We start from the raw sequence: 17,950 nt of genomic DNA on the forward strand, positions 1-17,950 counted from the left end.
TATAGTGTTGTCTTCTCTCTTTTTCTAGTATAAATCTTGCCACATTCATTATTGTGTGTTTAGAAATAACCAGGGGGCTGATTATACTGCGGTTGGCATCTTTTTGGCTCTACTGGGCTGTTATCAGCAGTATCCCACCCCTCTCTGACTGTTTTAATTTTGGCAGCAGACGCAACAGGCACTAAGCACCCATAGTGAAGCACAGGTTGGGCATTTTATTTACATAAAGAGATCAGTCATGGGGTGGGTGGGAGTTGCACCATCTGATCTGTGAATGGGAGCTTCCTGAAAAAAAAAAAAGCAAGTGAGCCAAAGATTCCCATCTATCCACGGATTTATTTTTTTATCTCAACCCCCCCCCCTTCCTCTATGAACAGGAAGGTGATTGGAAAATGTACCAATCACTTTCCTTAACTTCTGAACTGTAACCCTGTTTGAAAGAAAAATAGAAACTGGCTGTGAGGACAGAGCCAAATAAAGACATTTTATTTCTTTATTGCTGCCTCATGGACCAAAGGAAAACAAATGAAGAGGTCTCCTTAAAAGAGGTGCTTTACCTGCTTCCTTGGCCTGGGGGATATAGGTTTTTTCTACTCTTTTTCTACATAACATTTGTTTAGTCATATACCAATGTATTATATTCAATCAATCAAGAAAACATCATCCACGAAGTGTTATATTGTTTAGTGAAAATCCTAATTGAGACATGTCATGTGTATCTAAATGCCCCAGCATTTAGACTCAGGAAGGAAAGATCCCCCCCCCCCAAGTCTGTTTCATGGGAGTATCTCAGAGTTACTTTTGATCCTACTACATCTATGTTTGTTTATGATGATGCTGTTATTGTCACTAATTTGCAGTTTTATCTTTATTTCATTGCTAATTTGTTTTATAATTTAGTTTGGGGAGTACGACATCCAGAACGGTACCAAACAGTTCCATGAAACAAAATGGCCGACACTTTCAGATTTGAAATGTTGGAAGTTATCTTCTTAAAGTAAAACATTCTGGAGATGAGCCTTGCCTTTAAAACACATTTTTCAGTCTAAAGAAAGTTGTGATCTAATGAGGTTTTGAACATACAGGAAACATTAGATAGCTTGACATAATCTTTCATGAGGCTAACTGTTCTGTTACATCCGAGCTATTAATCAACAAATATTTTCTGCATCCACTTGTGATTCTTATTGTATATCATGTGTATTGTCCAGGTCTCACATAGAACATTATATAGATGTATTCTAGGTCTAGATAAATAATTGAAGTATAAATGACTCAGGGGATTTCACCTTCATTGCAGGGATTAATAATTCACTGCTTTGAAATGCATAATGGTGAATTATCTCAATCATTTAGGTAAACAGGTTTTCTTCCTCACAGCACGAAGATAAAATCTGGAAGTCCACAGTATGTCTTCGGTAGTTAAAAATTAAACACTGAATGCTTTTTCTTTATGCAAACATGCATACAATTGTATGTGTGCACATGTGTATGTGTGAGCATGTGTGTGGGTATTTTATTGATATTTTAGAATTATAATTGATTTTTTCTCAAAATCATTAAAATTAGTAGTGGTTATTTACAGGTTTGTGTATAAATATTCATGATGCCTAATAATCTACCATTTTAGTTTTATAGTGTTTTGTGTTTTCATGTTTTGTGGTACTTAGTACTGTATGAAATTTTGGTTTATGACCATAGATAAATATTATTTTTATATAAAATATTATTTTTGTATAAAATCTGTACAAAAACAATTGTACAGAGAAGGAAACTATTTAAGGAAAAAAAAACTAAACAAGACCATATGTAAACAAAGAAAAACCAAAGAAAAGGAAAATAATAATATATTCAAAAGAAGCAAAAGGAGATTAACTAAAAGAAAATCCAATAATAAAAATACAAAACAATTCACATTTCAAATTGTCATAGGTATTCTACAATTTTAAAGCCTTAATTCATACAAAATAATCCACACATGCCATTAAAATTTCATTTTCAAATAATAAATTGAGCCTAGATCATAAACCTGTAAAACAACCTACTAAATTTTTTCAGCCAGTACTGAAATAAAATAAAACTTGATATTTGAATGCTTCATATTTGACTTGACACAGGACAACCTAAAAATGTAGGCAGACAAAAAGATTCATCCACACCCAGATTGTATCTGCCTCAAAGGTATGAATTTAAACAATGTTGGGTAGTTATGCAATAGTATTTATGGCCTGGAATAGTACATCGGAAACTCTTAGCCCTTTCATTGGAGTTTTTTTTAAAAAAACAGAGTCTGGATAATTATCTATTAGGTCTGTTGCTGTTGATTCCAATAGAGTGCAAGCAGTTGGACTGGGTGACCTCTTAATGCCCCTTCCAATTCTATGGTCTTATAGACAAAAAGAAAAAAGAAAGAATATAGAGCAATTTGAGAACTACATAGTTCAGCATGGGTACCTATAAATAGTACTTATTAAGACAAGGGACAGAATTTGTTAAATGTTTAATGTTAATTCTGGAAAAAATGATGGAACCATTTCTTGTTGAAAGTCCTTGCCTGGTAAATTTTATTCGAATTACAAAAACCACAGTCTTAATTCTCATGATTCACCATCCTTCCTAGGACTATACTGCAACAATATATTTGCGACAACGCTGGACCGATCCCCGTCTGGTTTTTAAGGGAAACCGAAGTTTTACTCTGGATGCCCGGCTGGTGAAATACCTATGGCTACCTGACACATATATTGTGGAGTCAAAAAGATCTTTCTTACATGAAGTTACAGTAGAGAATCGGCTTATACGGTTGTTCTCCAATGGGACTGTCTTGTATGCTTTGCGGTAAGTCTTGCTTGCCTTCTAATACACCAGTTCTAAACAAGGGTCTGTAAATGGATGCTTAGTCCACTAAGATGAAGATATAGTTGGAGAACAGATGGGCTGGTTGGAAAAGTGTGGTTCAACTAACTTTGAAAGGGGTTAATCTTCCCCTAAAGGATCATGTTTGACGCTCCATCAATGTTCTTTTGCATAGAGGGCTTTGTAACAGCTTAGGCTGGCATGTTGGCATCTAGGTCCTACCTGGGTAAAAATAGCTTGATTTCCACAATCTTACATCTTTTCATCTAGATTACTGCAGTCAATACTAGTGAGGGCAAACCTTTTGGGGCTCAGCATGCCAAAAACTCCTAACTTGGTTCTGCTAATGTGTCATACCCATCCACCCACCCCCAAATAAAAAAGAAGCAATTCATATTCATTTTTATATAAAAAATATAGTCCAACCATATGCATGATCTCCAGGATCTGTTGTATGGCACTTATGTGGAAGCTGCACTAGAGCACACCCCATTCTTGCACAAAGTCAGCAGTTTGTATCTAATGGACTAATATCTTGGGTCCTCTTATTTTTGTAAGTGAAGCTATCTAGATGCATGCTAACCATCAAAGGAAAGTCTCAAAGATGCTTTTTCCAAAAGACAACTGGACTCTTGTTTTTTTTTTCTTTGAAAACATCGCGCTTCTCATTGAAGTGGTTTCTTCAGCTCTAAGTTAGAACTGAAGAAGATTCTTGGATGAGAAGTGAAACATTTTCAAAGAAAAAAACCCAAGAAAGTCCAATTTTGGAAAAAGCACTTTTGGGACAACTATGACATGGAAGATTGAGAATCTCCATAGACATCAAAAAAAGTGTAACTTGCAGTTACAATAAGTATTAACAGTTGCTTAATCTTCAAAGCAGAAACATTGCCATCTATGGACTGCTTTGAAGCATACAGATGCCCCATAATAAATGGCAGTCAAAAGGCATGACAAAAATTATTTAATTTCACAACATATAGACAGATTTAACCATAGTTTCAATTGGGAAAATGTTGTTCTGTCCCAGCCTATGTGAGGCCTTGTTAACTCACAAGGAGAAACCCTTCTTCCAACAAGTAGGCTGGAACATAGGAAAAACAAACCCCTTTTATTATTTATTTACAGACCTGCAAAATGTCCAAAGGCAAAGGCCAAACAAACACGATTAAATGAAACTTGATTTTTTCTCAAACGGAAAATTGTTCCAAAGGCACAGGCAAACCAAACACGATTCAATAAAACTTGATTCCTTCACAAACGGTTGCCTTCAACAACCAGCACCTCCCACACCTTCCCTTTTTATTATGCATCCCCAAAAGCGTGGCTTCTTAATACCTTCTCCTTTGCCTTTGGAGCCGTCCTATTGCCTTCCTCTGTCCAACTCTCATTGCCTGTCGGCGTTTGCGAGCATCTATGATGTTTTCCAGCTGTGAATCCTCAGAGTCTGACTCAGCTTCCCAGCACAGCTGTGTCTCAGCCTGAGCACGAGTGGAGGGGCCTGGCTCCTCATCTGATTGTAAGTCTTGGAGCTCAGCAGAGCCTTCCTCTGACTCTGATGGCACTCCAGCCCCCCCCCCCCCTCTGATTCCCCAGACTCAGCTGCCAGGTCCACTGGCTGGTGAGGAATCACAATGAATGTGACAATCCTAGACCAGGCCAAATCCAAAAATGCCAGTGAATTTCTAGAAGCCTGGCACTCTGACATATCAGCCATCACTAGACACATAGACGTTAACAATATCTATAGACTATGCAAAAGAGACAACAGCCCAAAAGAGAACAAAAAGACTCCAGCACCTCCCCAACAATAATTAGCACTCAGATCAGCATAGATTAACTCCAAGGTCACCTTCAGACCAACAATCAAGTAAGCAATACCCCAATCAACAAACTGCCAAAGAGTCATTAGTAAACAGCCCAACCAAAGAATCCCTAAGACCTCCCCCCACCCACTCAGATAGGCAAGACACCAGAATATAAAACGACCTTACTAGCCCTGATGGTGTTACCTAGTTTGGGCAATGAAATGTTTGCAAGAAAACAAGCAAGCTCAGAGAGCACCAAGGACAACCCCTCCCAATAATAAATATCGGGTTGGCTTCTCTCCTTTTGTAGAATCACCACCACTGTTGCATGTAACATGGATCTTTCCAAATATCCACTGGATACACAGACCTGTAAGTTGCAGATGGAAAGCTGTAAGTATCTCATTCTAGAGGAAAGTGAACATTTTTTTCTTCTGTCTGGTCTGAGTTGTTAATGCATAATTAGATTACCAATTTGAACATCTCATTTGTATTTTTGACTGTAAAGGTTTCCACTTATCCTTTTAATTATGGAATTATTTAAAGATTTTTCACTTCATTCTAATGTTACAGAAAAGCATGGAAAGAGCTGTGCCATATTCAACTGGACGGGCCAGCATCTTGACTTTACACCAATCTTTATGCATTCAGCTTTTATGAATGGGCTGATTATGTGCTGGAAAACGTTGCTGACATCTACCTAAAAATAAGCTAAATTGGGGGCAAGTGCTCTTTTGTTTTGCGTCATTCCATATTTTTCAGCTTCTTGTGGTCTTGAAAGCCTCTTTCAGGAAATGTGACAGAGGTGGCAATAGATTGCCATCCTCAGAGTAACATTTCTTGGCTTTGGGTGAGGGCATTCAATAGACTTTTACTATCATTGTTAAAGTTTTACAAAACATGGCCTTATAATAGTTCCTCCCTGTTCAGAGCTACTATTAAGGGAGCAAGTTCTCTAGAATTGCCACCACAGCATTTTGGGGTATAATGAAGAGCATTGATTGATGCTGAAAATTAAAAAAAAAGTCTGCTTCTATAATATACTGGTTTGAAAGATGTTTTCCATTTCAGTCAAGTAATCCTCGTGTGGTCAGTATCAATGTAACACTCATGACCCATTGCAGGATCTGCAACTGAAACAAAACAGCACGTAAGGAAGTAAGGAAATATCTGAAGAAATTCAAATGTAATGAAGGAAATTTTGTCATTCCACATAAAAATAACTCAACAATTGTTAAGATACAGGAAGATTAGGCAAGTAAAGCAATCACCAGTCTTGAAGGGGTTCCAAATCACCATGTCTGCTCTTACTATGATATACCGTAAATGCCGGCGTATAAGGCGACTTCCGCGAGCGCTGAAATTGGCGCCAAAGACGGGGGTCGTCTTATACGCCGAGTCATCTTATACGCTGGAAATACTGGTAGTTTCCGGCGTATAAGACGACGTTCTAGGAATGCGGCCCGGCGATAAAGACGGGGGTCGTCTTATATGCCGGGTCGCCTTGTACACCGGTATATACGGTAGTTAATCAGTAGATTAGTTAGGGTTCAGCTCAGACAGTAATTTGGACCTGTGACTTCAGAGATGTATTGGGACATTTCTGTGAGCTATGACCCAGATGAGATACAGGACAAATCTATTCCTTGTAAATCCTTCTAAAACCGATTTAATTTCCTTTGGGATGAAATTTATTTATTTATTTATTTATGAGACTTATATACCGCTTTAAGTGCAAGCACTCTCTAAGCGGTGTACACCAGTAAGCAATGTATATATATATTTACATTGCCCCCAACAATCTGGGTCCTCATTTTACCTACCCCGGAAGGATGGAAGGCTGAGTCAACTTTGAGCCGGTGAGATTTGAACTGCTGACCTGCTGAACACAGTCAGCTAAAGTGGCCTGCAGTGTTCAGCAGGTCAGCGATTCAAATGGACCAAATATCTTTAGAGATCTCTTCTGCTGTTATCATTTATTTCCAGATTCAGAGCATTTGTTGTACTTGAACTATACTGACTACTGACCCTTATTGGCAGAAGTGGTACATACTCCGTGTTAGAGCTAGATTAGAACTTCTAGCCATCAGAACACTGGCTAGCATCAATTTAAAGTCTTCTCATGATTTGGGGAGTTTTGAAGTCCTTTAATTCACTTCAGTATGGCACTTTTAAAAAATCTGAACAAGGAAGATGGAACAAAATCTTATCAACTTTTACTTTAACCTGAGAAATGACAAACCTGGTGCATGTGCAAGAACATTTCCTTAGTAGCTAGCTAGCTAGCTAGCTAGCTGAGAGTGAGAGTATCTTAGGAAATAGCAATAGCACTTAGACTTATATACTGCTTCACAGTGCTTTACAGCCCTCTCTACGTGGTTTATAGAGTTAGCCTATTTCCCCCAACAATCTGGATCCTCATTTTACCGATCTCGGAAGAAGGCTGAGTCAACACTGAGCTCTGTCAGGATCGAACTCCTGGCAGTCGGCCAAGTTAGCCTGCAATGCAGTATTCTAACCACTGCGCCACCATGGCTCTTAATCAGCTCAATCAAAATCCAGAAAAAATGCACAAGTGACTATTAAATTGACATTTTTTGTTACTGGACTGAGTTGAAATTGAATTACTTGCAATATATTACAGCATTATGTCACAAATTTTGCTCCAGAGGAGGCCATCAATCCGGATCCCTAAACAACCCCATTCTTCTGTTGGTCTAGATGTATTATTTATACCATTTGGATAACAACAACGTTACAGCTAAATTTAAGCAGGTTTGCTTGAACATCATCTGTCTGTCTGTCTGTCTGTCTGTCTATCTATCTATCTATCTATCTAGTTAGTTAGTTAGTTAGTTAGTTAGTTAGTTAGTTAGTTAGTTACTTTTTAACCGCACATCTCCTGCACACAAGGGTCCTGGGTAGTGAATAAAGATCATCCCGATCCTTAGTAGCTTTACTTGTTACATGCCACCTTTTCACCTAAAGGATTTTTTAGCACATTTCATCCAAGAAGCATGGTTTTCCAACTGTGCTAGCACCTTTGTGACTTTGCCACTAATTTTTCATCTTTAAATGTGTCCAAAAGAGGTGGCATTTTCATCTCTTATTTTGCAACTATTACAGCCTTTTGCATATGGAATGGAAGTATTTTCTCATCCTCTTATCAATCCATAACATATACCGACCTCAACTGCTTCTATTTCCTTTCTGACATTTTCTCAATGCTTCCTGCTTGGACACGCACATGAAGCCTGAAGAACTTGAAGACTTTTCTCTTTGTTCAATAATTACTTAAATCTCATTATATGAGGGCCAATTTTTAGTTCCCAGCTACTAGATTGAAGTTCCAATGAAAGCCACTATTATTTTCACATTAAAATCTTATTAGTTTGCATGATTAACTTTATTTACAATGCAGAAAACTAAAACGGTAATGATTAATTTTCTTTTTAATATGTACCTGGTTTTAGCATTAAAAAAAATTGGCACAAAAAAGAGAAAATAATTGGTTCCCCTATCAAACTTTCATATAATATTATTCTTATTAAACTAAATGCACATTGCCAACAAGAGAAACCAGTATGATAAATGTCTAGAATTAATGCAATTTAAATATACTAAATGAACAACCTCTAGATAAAAAACAAGTCATTTATTACCTAGTTTCCCTAAGTAACTGCAGCTATCACTATTATGAGGTAGGCAGAAATTTTGAAAAAAGAGATTTGGATAAATTGTACTAGGAGAATAAAAACCTCCTGTAGTATTAGATACTTGATTTACTCATGTTTGCCTAGGGTAAAACACGGTTTCTCACTGTGGGATATTCATCAGGGCTTTTTACATGACAATATTGTCTTTTTTATTGAATGACAGACCCACACATCAATGACCAAGAAACTAAAGTATTTGCTTGTTTATTGCACTGATTTTAGGAGAGCTGTGCACCTCTTAGATTTTGCAATAATTTATGTCTGAGGAATGAGGAAAGGGGCAGACTTGTCCCAATATCTGAATTGGTTAAACAGTTGCATCCTAAGCCTTTATTTATTTTGCTATAGAAATAGCTATTTTAGATGGATTGGGAGTTTCATTCAAAGTATTTATCCTCATTATTAAGAGGGCAAAAGCTACAGTGTGAAATGGCCTGCAAATCTCTGTCTGTCTCTGTCTTGGAACAAAAATGACGTCTGTAACAATTATATGGATGCTCTGCATTTTCAGGAGAGACTCCTTTGGGGGGGGGGGAGAGGAAGGGGAAGGGTGGTAGGGAGGGAGGGAGGAAGGAAATTTCAAATGACAAGGATAACTGGCAGTCCTCTTTCTTCCCTTGTTGTTCTAGCCTAATTTTCATAGGCAGCAACTCAGCCAAGTGATTTGTTAGGGGTGCATTCCTGTACCAGCTAAAAATGAGAACTGAGCAATTTTCTGTTCATTTGCTCTGAAGCAGCAACGGTCAGAGGAGCTATTAAAGGTGCCATGCTAAAGGAGGCAAGGGAAATATAGGAATCATCCTGAAAGAGATTGGCAATCAGGGAAAACTCTAGGTATAAATAAATAATTTATTACCTTTGAATCAAGGGAAGCTATAGAAGAGATAAAAGAACATGACAGCTCCTGGACCCAATCATCTAGGAGGTTCAAGGAGGAGTTATTCCAAGACTCAGAAGGAATGCACGGAATCTGTCTGCATTTTGTGTTTTCCATTTTTCTATGAAATTGTGAAGAATTTTTACTTTGTCTTTACCCTTGAAGGTAAATTTCTCGCTAAGTGCAACTATTGCTGTTGCTCCATCTTAAACTTACAATTGGTTTGATAATTTTCCCCTTCCAATGGATAATCAATCTGAATTAATTACCATGAGCTGGCTTGAGATCATTATCTGCACTCATGGAATACTGATTGCCCACTCCTCTCAAGATAAAGGCAGCATCAAAAAGTAGGAGTTGCTGAGGTGGGCTGCTGGATGTGGCCTTCCCATCTGCCAGCTCTTCTGAATCCAATTTAAAATGCACCTAGGTTTGTGGCATTCTTGGTGTTTTGTGAGGATGCTTCTCTTGCAGATGTTTCATTAATTGGCTAGGTACCATCATCAGTGCAGTGAACTGGTAATGAATCATCTGCAGGAAGACAAAACAAGCTCACAGAATATCAAAAAGCCCAACAACTCAACCTTGAGCCACATATATTCTCCACTATGGTATTCAATACTCTGGAAAATTACAACTGATGTCAAGGAAAGAACATGGGTATGCTTGCATATTTGCAAGAGTAAGGTTCTCATAAAATTGCTAATTGGCTTTTGTTCTTTTTTGCCAATAGCTGGGATGATCCTCACCGGTACTCAGCTCCTTACTCAATGACTTTTTCTTCTTTTTAATGTTATCATTAGGGGGATATGATGAAAATGATGTACGTTTCATGTGGCTGAGGGGAAATGATTCTGTCCATGGCCTTGAGAATTTGCGACTCTCACAGTACACAGTGGAACATTTTTACACGCTTGTAACCAGGTCGTGTCAAGAAACAGGTAACAAATCAGCAGTGGAAGTCAAAGTAGTGTGGAGAAGAAGGTTTATGTCGGATATAACTATTTTCGATGCCCTGATCACCCTTGAAGCTTTTTCTGACAATGACAGTACAGTTTGCTGACTAAAGTAGCCTTAGAGCTGGAAGAAAAAGATACCCAATCCCAACAACACAAGCTGTGATACTGAGAACTAATTGATGGCACCATATTGTCACATCCCATAATCTTGCTTCATAGTTTACCAAAATTTCTGCCCTGCCCTGAATTGCTAACTTCTCACAGTGGATCTCTTTTATAATAGCCATTTTGGCACTCAGTATGCCAAAAAATCTGACTTGGTATTTGTATATGGCCCAGCTGATTCACTGCAAAGATCTTTCTGTGATAGGGTAATTCTGGTTTGGTTGCATTGCATGAGCTTTGATTCTGATATCAGGTGCTTCATCAGCTTTTGCAGAAGGACTCTTCTTCTTGAAGCCACGTGATTCGGAGGTGAACATTGCAATAAACATAGCATTGTAGAAAGGCTCCACTCTGGGCATCCAAATTTAGGGTGAGCTCTTTGGTTTGCTTGTGGCTTGTCACCTTTTCTTGCTTTACATGCCATGCTGAAAACAGCACTGACAATAATGCTAATCTTAAGGCTAATATCACATTTTAGGAGATGTAGGCAATAGATCGACAAGCCTTCTGTTCTACCCCGGTTGCATGGCTGTTGTGATGGTAGCCTTTAAGCTATTTTTAAGCCAATTGGCTGTCATGGACATCTCAGTTTGACAGCCAAGGGTTCCTCTGGAGGGTAAAGAGGAGATTTATGAAATGGTCTTCAAAACTCTCCTCTCATTTTGCTGATCATTTACAAGGAGAAAACCAGTGCCAGCAAAGCCAAGTTATATGAACTAGTTCTGCTCTGCTCCCTCTGTTTCTGCAAGATACCCTATCAAAATCATATGCTCAGCCTTTACAGTTTACACTACCTTATATTATTACCACGTCACTAGAACCTTTGGAGTAATCTAGCGCCTAGTGAGAAGTAGCACATCATTTCCTTCTCTGAAAGAACAGTATAAGAATATATTACATTTTTTTCTTTCTTGGACCAGGCATTTATCCAAGACTGGTCTTGCAATTTGCGCTTAAGAGAAATATCCTTTATTTTATTCTGGAAACTTATGTGCCAAGCAGTCTACTTGTCATTTTATCTTGGGTTTCTTTCTGGATCACCCTGGATTCAGTTCCTGCAAGAACATGTATCGGTGAGTGACATAAAAAAGACTCACTTGTTTTATAGATGCAAAAATGAGAGGTGGACTGAGGAAAACTTTGCTTAGTTAAAAACACAGATTATGTTAAATGTAAGAATTTATTTATTTATTTATTTATTTATGAGACTTATATACTGCTTTAAGTGCAAGCACTCTCTAAGCGGTGTACACCAGTAAGCAATGTATATATATATATATTTACATTGCCCCCAACAATCTGGGTCCTCATTAAAACATTACGCTAGCAAAATGTCTAGAGCTAAATGAATACCCAGCAGAATTTCATATTGGTGGAGTTTCCATTTTTTTTTCACATTTTGGATGGGAAGTTGAAGAGGCAGTAATTATTTGACTTTGCATCTAGAATGTAAAAATGATAGATATTGCATGATTTGGTTGGCATCACCTGATGATTTTGACTTTGGCATGGTTTATAGGTAGAATCTCATAAGCTATAAGTTGCCCAACATCATTAACAGGGTATCTGAAAAAGCAGTATTGGATAAAAAAACGTAAAATAAAAATTTTAAAATACTATTCTATGTCAATCTTAAAGCAACATCAAAATATGGGATATTATGTATTTATATTTTACACTGTCTTCTGAGGATGCTCAAATGTTTTGGAAATTCATTATCAGATATTTTTCAAGCAGGAGATTAATAATAGTGTCAACTCACTGAAAATTTCAAATTTCACAAAAGATGTATCTCCCATCACTACATTATTGCTCATCATTAATGTTTTCTGTAATATTAAGAATATGATGTTCTAAGACAGTGACAGCGAACCTTTTAGAGACTGAGTGTCCAAACTGCAACCCAAAATCCACTTATGCATCGTCGAATGCTGGGTGGGTGTGGCCCATTCGCTGAGCGTGACCCATTGGGTAGGCGTGGCTGCGGTGGTAATGGTAGACTGGGTGGGACTAAAAAGTTCAATCAATCAATTCCAACTTTGCAAGACCTTTTTTTTCCCAAAAAAGTTGAAATTGACTGATTGATTGAACCTTTTTTTTTTTTTTGCACACGGCGGCGGAGGCCTAAAGCGAAAAAGTTTTATAAAACACAGCTAAAGGCCTAGGACTGGGGTGATGGTGCACATGCCCACAGAGAGGGCTCTGAGTGCCGCCTCTGGCACCCGTGCCATAGGTTCATCACCACTGGGATAGGATATTCCTTTTCCTTCATATAAGAAGGAGTAAAATTTAGTAATGCCCTTGCACATGCTATACTTATTCCAAGACCCTTTGTATTACTCTTGAAAACAAGTTGAATTGTCCTTGAAGGCTAGATAGTAGAAAGGTCTGACTGAGGATGGATAAGAAGATGGAAAAATGGAAAGAAAGATGATAAAAAGACAGAAAAAGAAAGAAAGAAAGAAAGAAAGAAAGAAAGAAAGAAAGAAAGAAAGAAAGAAAGAAAGAGAAAGAACAGATATTTTATTTTTTGACAACGTCACAGTTTGAATGGAGATTTTAATTCATCCTCACTTCTACAGTGTAAATGCTATGGGGAAAATCTATTTGGTTATGTGGCTGTTTTGCAGAACTGTAGGACAGCTGTCTCCTTCTTCCAAATGCATGACATCCCTTTTTTTCCCTTGTTTTTTTTCTTCCTGGGTCTTCATCCATTTGAGGAAAAAAAAGGGAGAAATATTTTCTGCTATCATCTCATCAAAAGCTTTCAGGATTTAGCAATGTGGCGCTCAAAACAAAATCAAAAAGCATTCTCACATATCAAAAAATACCAGGTGATTATGATTATCCATGGCTTCTCATAAAAAGGTACCCATGGAAGAACCATCTACTGTGTCAAACTTCAGACCCCCCCCCCCCAAAAAGAATATACTAACGAATGAAGGCGAATATACATGTACCAGGATAATGTTTGCAGGATGCAATCTGGGTCAGGCACCGGGACCAGAGGTTTTTTTCTTCCAAGGTTTTGGAGAGAAGTTCTCTGAAAATGGGCTCCAGCACAAAACTGACCCAGATTGGATCCTGCAAAAGTGTTCTCTGTTCTTTTTTATTATTATTATTTTAAAATTCCTATTATATTTTCTAGGTGTGACCACAGTTCTCTCAATGACAACTTTGATGATGGGGTCCCGAAAGTCAATAACAAATGCCAATGGTTTCATAAAAGCCATTGACATTTACCTGGGCATCTGCTTCAGCTTTATATTTGGGGCTTTGGTGGAATATGCAGTAGCACATTACATCACATCACATAAACATGCAGCTAATGAGACCCAGAAGGTAAACCTTATTCAGTCGGATTATGTAGCGAACAAACATTTTCAATGGATGAATGAATGGGTGGATCGCTAGAGACATATATAGATAGATAATTATATATGGATTTGTTCCCTCTAGGAGATATGACAGTAAAGCAATTGGAAAAGCTGCATTCAGACTTTAACATTAACATTAGACAGTGGATTTGCATAGTTTGCTGGGGGGAGGGGGAAGAGCCGGGGTCTCCTTTCCTCCAAACCCAGAAATGGTTCTTGAAGAAACAAGTCAGACTATAAGAAAGAAGGTGAATACTCTCTTTAGTTCAGCCTATGACCTTTCTTTGGGACCCGGAAGTCAGGGGATCTTCCTTCCCTATACAAATTGAGTAGACTAGCAGCTGGTTCTTATTCCAAAGCTTTGGATGGATCATTCTCCTGCCTTGCCCATGAGGAGAGCAGGTTGGTTTAGAAGATGAATATGGTGGAGTCCCATGGACTATGAAGCTCAATAAGTAGCCAAGGCTATTCTCCCCTCTTTCCTGCCTGGTTTCAGAGTCCAGGCAGAATTAGCTAGAGGATCATGGCATGTTTTTGTGAGCAACAATGCTGCTTGTGGTGTTACGAGAGAATTAAATTTATTCAGGTAAAGAGATTCCCAAAGTTATGTTTATATTTAGAATCTAGATTGAATACCTAGACAATACCTTTTGGGGGGGATTCTTCTGGCCTTAGTACGAGTGAATCAGAATTTGGCTTTTGCTAAGACTTCCATTGTTTGTTAAAATCCCAAAGTGAGGTTACATTATCAGCAGTCATACTGTTTTTGAAAACTGCTTATTTTTTTAAGTTTAAATTTGCTAAGTCACAATATACCTTTGTCATCTAACTGTAACTGTGGTCTATTCTAGACTTTTACAAAAGATTTCACCAGAGAAGCTGAAAATAAAATCACCATTGATATCTTCAATACATCACTCACTGCCAATCTCAATCAAAAAATAAATTTTGTCCATATTGATAATGACTTTTGCAACAGCTTACCCTTGAGCCCAAAGGATAAAATTCAGTGCCTCTTGAAGAACAAATTTCAGAAATTCACCAGCTATTTCACAATTCAAAATCCAAGCAAGATTGATCGCTACTCGAAATGGTTATTTCCTTTTTTTTTCATGTTAGTCAATCTGTTCTACTGGGGCTATTATTTGATTTTATAGAAAAGAACAGAAACTGGAAATGGGTCGGCACTATGGATTCAGGATTTTACTTTCAATTCATGTAGATGTTTCCATGGATGTAGCAAATGCTGACAATTTGTTATGAAAGGGAAATGAACATTCCTAAGAACCTGTCATCTAGTGGCTTGGGTAGATGGCTTGTCTGTTTTCACTTCCCACCATCCCAAAATGTGTCTGCACTAACATACTTTAGATATGGCTCAAAGTATGATGTCTCTGCCCTTAAGTAGAGAAGAGCAAAAGCCACAGACTGTGGGCCAGGAATAATACTGCTTGTCTATGTTTCTTCTCATGTGCAGATTAAACACCAATGAAGATTTGTTTCTGATTAAAAGTCATAGTATTGTTCTCTGAACCATGTCAAAATTAGCCAGTATACCTTGTGTCTTACAGTTTAAAGATATAGGAAGCTTAGTTTAGATCAGAACTTGATATGGTATGGGATAGGACAAGGAGTTAACTGATTATCTACAGTTGCAATCCCAGTTGGTTCTTCCATGCTTGCTATTTGTATCATGAGGAGAGCAACCAGGGTTGGCACAAATGGGAACTCTTTTCCAGGGAAAATAACAGGTACTGGGGACCCAATGAAGCCTGGAATGCAACAGAATCAAGAGTTAAGCCCCATTACTTTAATGCATGTATTGGAGTGGTTCAGTCCAAGCCGGGAATAAACAACATGGCGACTGCTTTAAAAAGAAGGTTGCAGTTTATTGAAGAGGAGAGCCAGGCAAAATAATGGCTCTGGAAGAAAAAAGAGCGAGCACATGTAGGGAGTGGGCTTTTATACCCTCTGGGGCTCTTGAGGTTGTTTCCTGTTCCTGTTTGAAGCTTTGTATTTCCTGTATCATGTATTTTGACCTGAGTCTGAGTGTGCCCTTTTGGCATCTGTGAGTTAATCCTATTATGTCCTCTCTTAGAGTTTGGTATGTAGATTTTAGGTGTCTTTGTCTTCTTAATCTTCTAGCTTCAACCTTCCTGAATGGTTTACATCTGCATTTCTACAGAGTTGGTTTCTGCTTGGGGGAAGGAGACTTGGGGCTATTAAGAAAACTGGACATGCTTTTCTGGGGCTGTGCCATGAATAGGATCCAAGGCTTTGAGAACTATTGTATATTTAATATAGGCTCACAATTGGATAAATTTTCTAAGCCATTTACTTTGGCGACTAACCATTAAGCTGATCAATTATGTCTAATTCAAGAAATGTACTGCATATTGTGCAGTGAATAAAATAACTAATGCTCGCCATATAAAATAATGGATGGGGTTACTTGATTTCAGAAATTCTCTGGCCCACCAGAAATTCTCCAGTCACTTAAATATATTCATTCTGCAAGCATGGTTAATACTGATATACAGAATTTTAAGTAATGAAGTAGGTAGCTTAGTATATTTTTTGCATTCCTGTCAATCCAACATAGGTTTCTACCAAAATAGGGCAACTGGACTCTTTAGATTTCTTTTTTTAAAAAATAATTTTATTGAAGTTTTTGGCAAACACAATAAACCTAATACAAAGTAACTAGAAGGAAAAAGAAAAGTAAACGAGAGGTACAGGAAAGAAAAAAAGAAAAAGAAAAAAGAAAAGGTCAAACAAAGACAATAATAAAGAAATGGCTTCCAAAATTCATTACACTGAGCATAAGCTAATATAACTTTTCAATCTCTTTTAAAATTATAAATAAAAAATCCTCTTCTTCCAATAGCCTAACTTTTACCTACTTTTTTTTTTGCTTTTTACCAATTGTATATTATTTTATACTCTTAAGTCTCTGTTTAAAATTCATGAAATCCAAAGAAAATAAACTCACCAGAAGTCAAATTAAACTCTCTGTTTTTAAGGTCTCTAATATCCATAAAGTAGTTAGACTGAATATTTCCAAATGTGATTAGAAATGAGCTGGCTGATTATAACTTCCTGAAGTGACAATATAATTTCTAGTTTGGGCTGGTGGAGAACGTCTAGGCTACATATCAGTTTCCCTAATAGGTGTTCACTCTGTGATTGGTTCAAACTTTTCTGCCTACCCCTCCTATCAAGAGAGTTAAATATAGGAAACATTATGGATTTTTTTGTAATAACATTTTATTGAACCATTTCCCTACAATCCACTGTGAAAATCAAAAGTGCCTGTTTGAAAATCAATCACTACATAAAGTGCAACATTCAGGAAACCACCCCAAAATAGACTTGCTATGTAAGATGAATAAACACATGTTCTAGTAATGACAGGGGACTTTGTACACTCTGTCATTTAAAATATTTGTTATATAAAATGTAGAATGGATTTTTTAAAAAAAGTGACGATACTTGCTCTTTACATTATCTCAAATGCCATTTTTTCTTTGTTCACCAAAGTAAACCTCTTTAAATATTATCAGCGTAGTATATTTCATATTTATGTATTAATAGTTGACATACTTTTCATTGTCAGGAAAGCTCCCTACAAAACAGACCAAAATAAAAAATGCTGAACAGTTCTATGCCTAATAATAGAATCATGAAAATAGAAAGGACTGCTAAGGTCATCAAGTCCAACTCTCTGTATGGCTAAGGAGGCAACCGATAAATGGGAAGGTTTCACCTACTGATGTGAAACTCATACATTTTTCATGGGCAATTACAGCCTGCGCCAATAGCTGATCCATCCATGTCATGCATTTGGAGGGGAATACATAAGAATAAACAAAGAATCTAAAAGCTCAATCTGCATAAATCAAAGCTGTGTCAATCACAATACCATTAAAGTTCTGCCACTGGCTTAACATCTTGTACATTATAAAGGTCTTTCGATTGGGATAGGGTAGAAAAAGACTTGGGGACAAAAACGTTCACAATCCTAGCCCACTGTTATCACTGCCGTTATCACCAGCAAGCGAGCTAGCATTGAGGAATTGAGATAACAATGTCCAAATGGGTAGAATATAAAGCATAGAGTTCTAATTTCTGTTGGTCCATCTACTCCAGAGTTACAGGTGTGGTTTAGTGATTAAGAACTAGGATCAGGGAG

General features: G+C 37.5%; 1 protein-coding gene across 1 annotated transcript in view; it reads left to right on the forward strand.

The window, feature by feature from the left end:
* Window positions 1-15,685, forward strand: part of LOC120301799 (gamma-aminobutyric acid type A receptor subunit pi) — a 34,101-nt gene extending 18,416 nt beyond the window's left edge. The window contains exons 5-10 of the mRNA XM_039329433.1: window positions 2,621-2,838; window positions 4,975-5,057; window positions 10,061-10,198; window positions 11,302-11,454; window positions 13,530-13,723; window positions 14,610-15,685. Coding sequence (XP_039185367.1) covers window positions 2,621-2,838; window positions 4,975-5,057; window positions 10,061-10,198; window positions 11,302-11,454; window positions 13,530-13,723; window positions 14,610-14,915 — 1,092 coding nt within the window. The 3' untranslated portion in view covers window positions 14,916-15,685. The remainder of the gene's footprint in view (window positions 1-2,620; window positions 2,839-4,974; window positions 5,058-10,060; window positions 10,199-11,301; window positions 11,455-13,529; window positions 13,724-14,609) is intronic.
* The last annotated feature ends 2,265 nt before the right edge of the window (window positions 15,686-17,950 follow it).

The sequence above is a fragment of the Crotalus tigris genome, unplaced genomic scaffold, assembly GCF_016545835.1.
Source record: "Crotalus tigris isolate CLP2741 ecotype Arizona unplaced genomic scaffold, ASM1654583v1 scf7180000024397.1630199, whole genome shotgun sequence".
Taxonomy (NCBI): domain Eukaryota; kingdom Metazoa; phylum Chordata; class Lepidosauria; order Squamata; family Viperidae; genus Crotalus; species Crotalus tigris.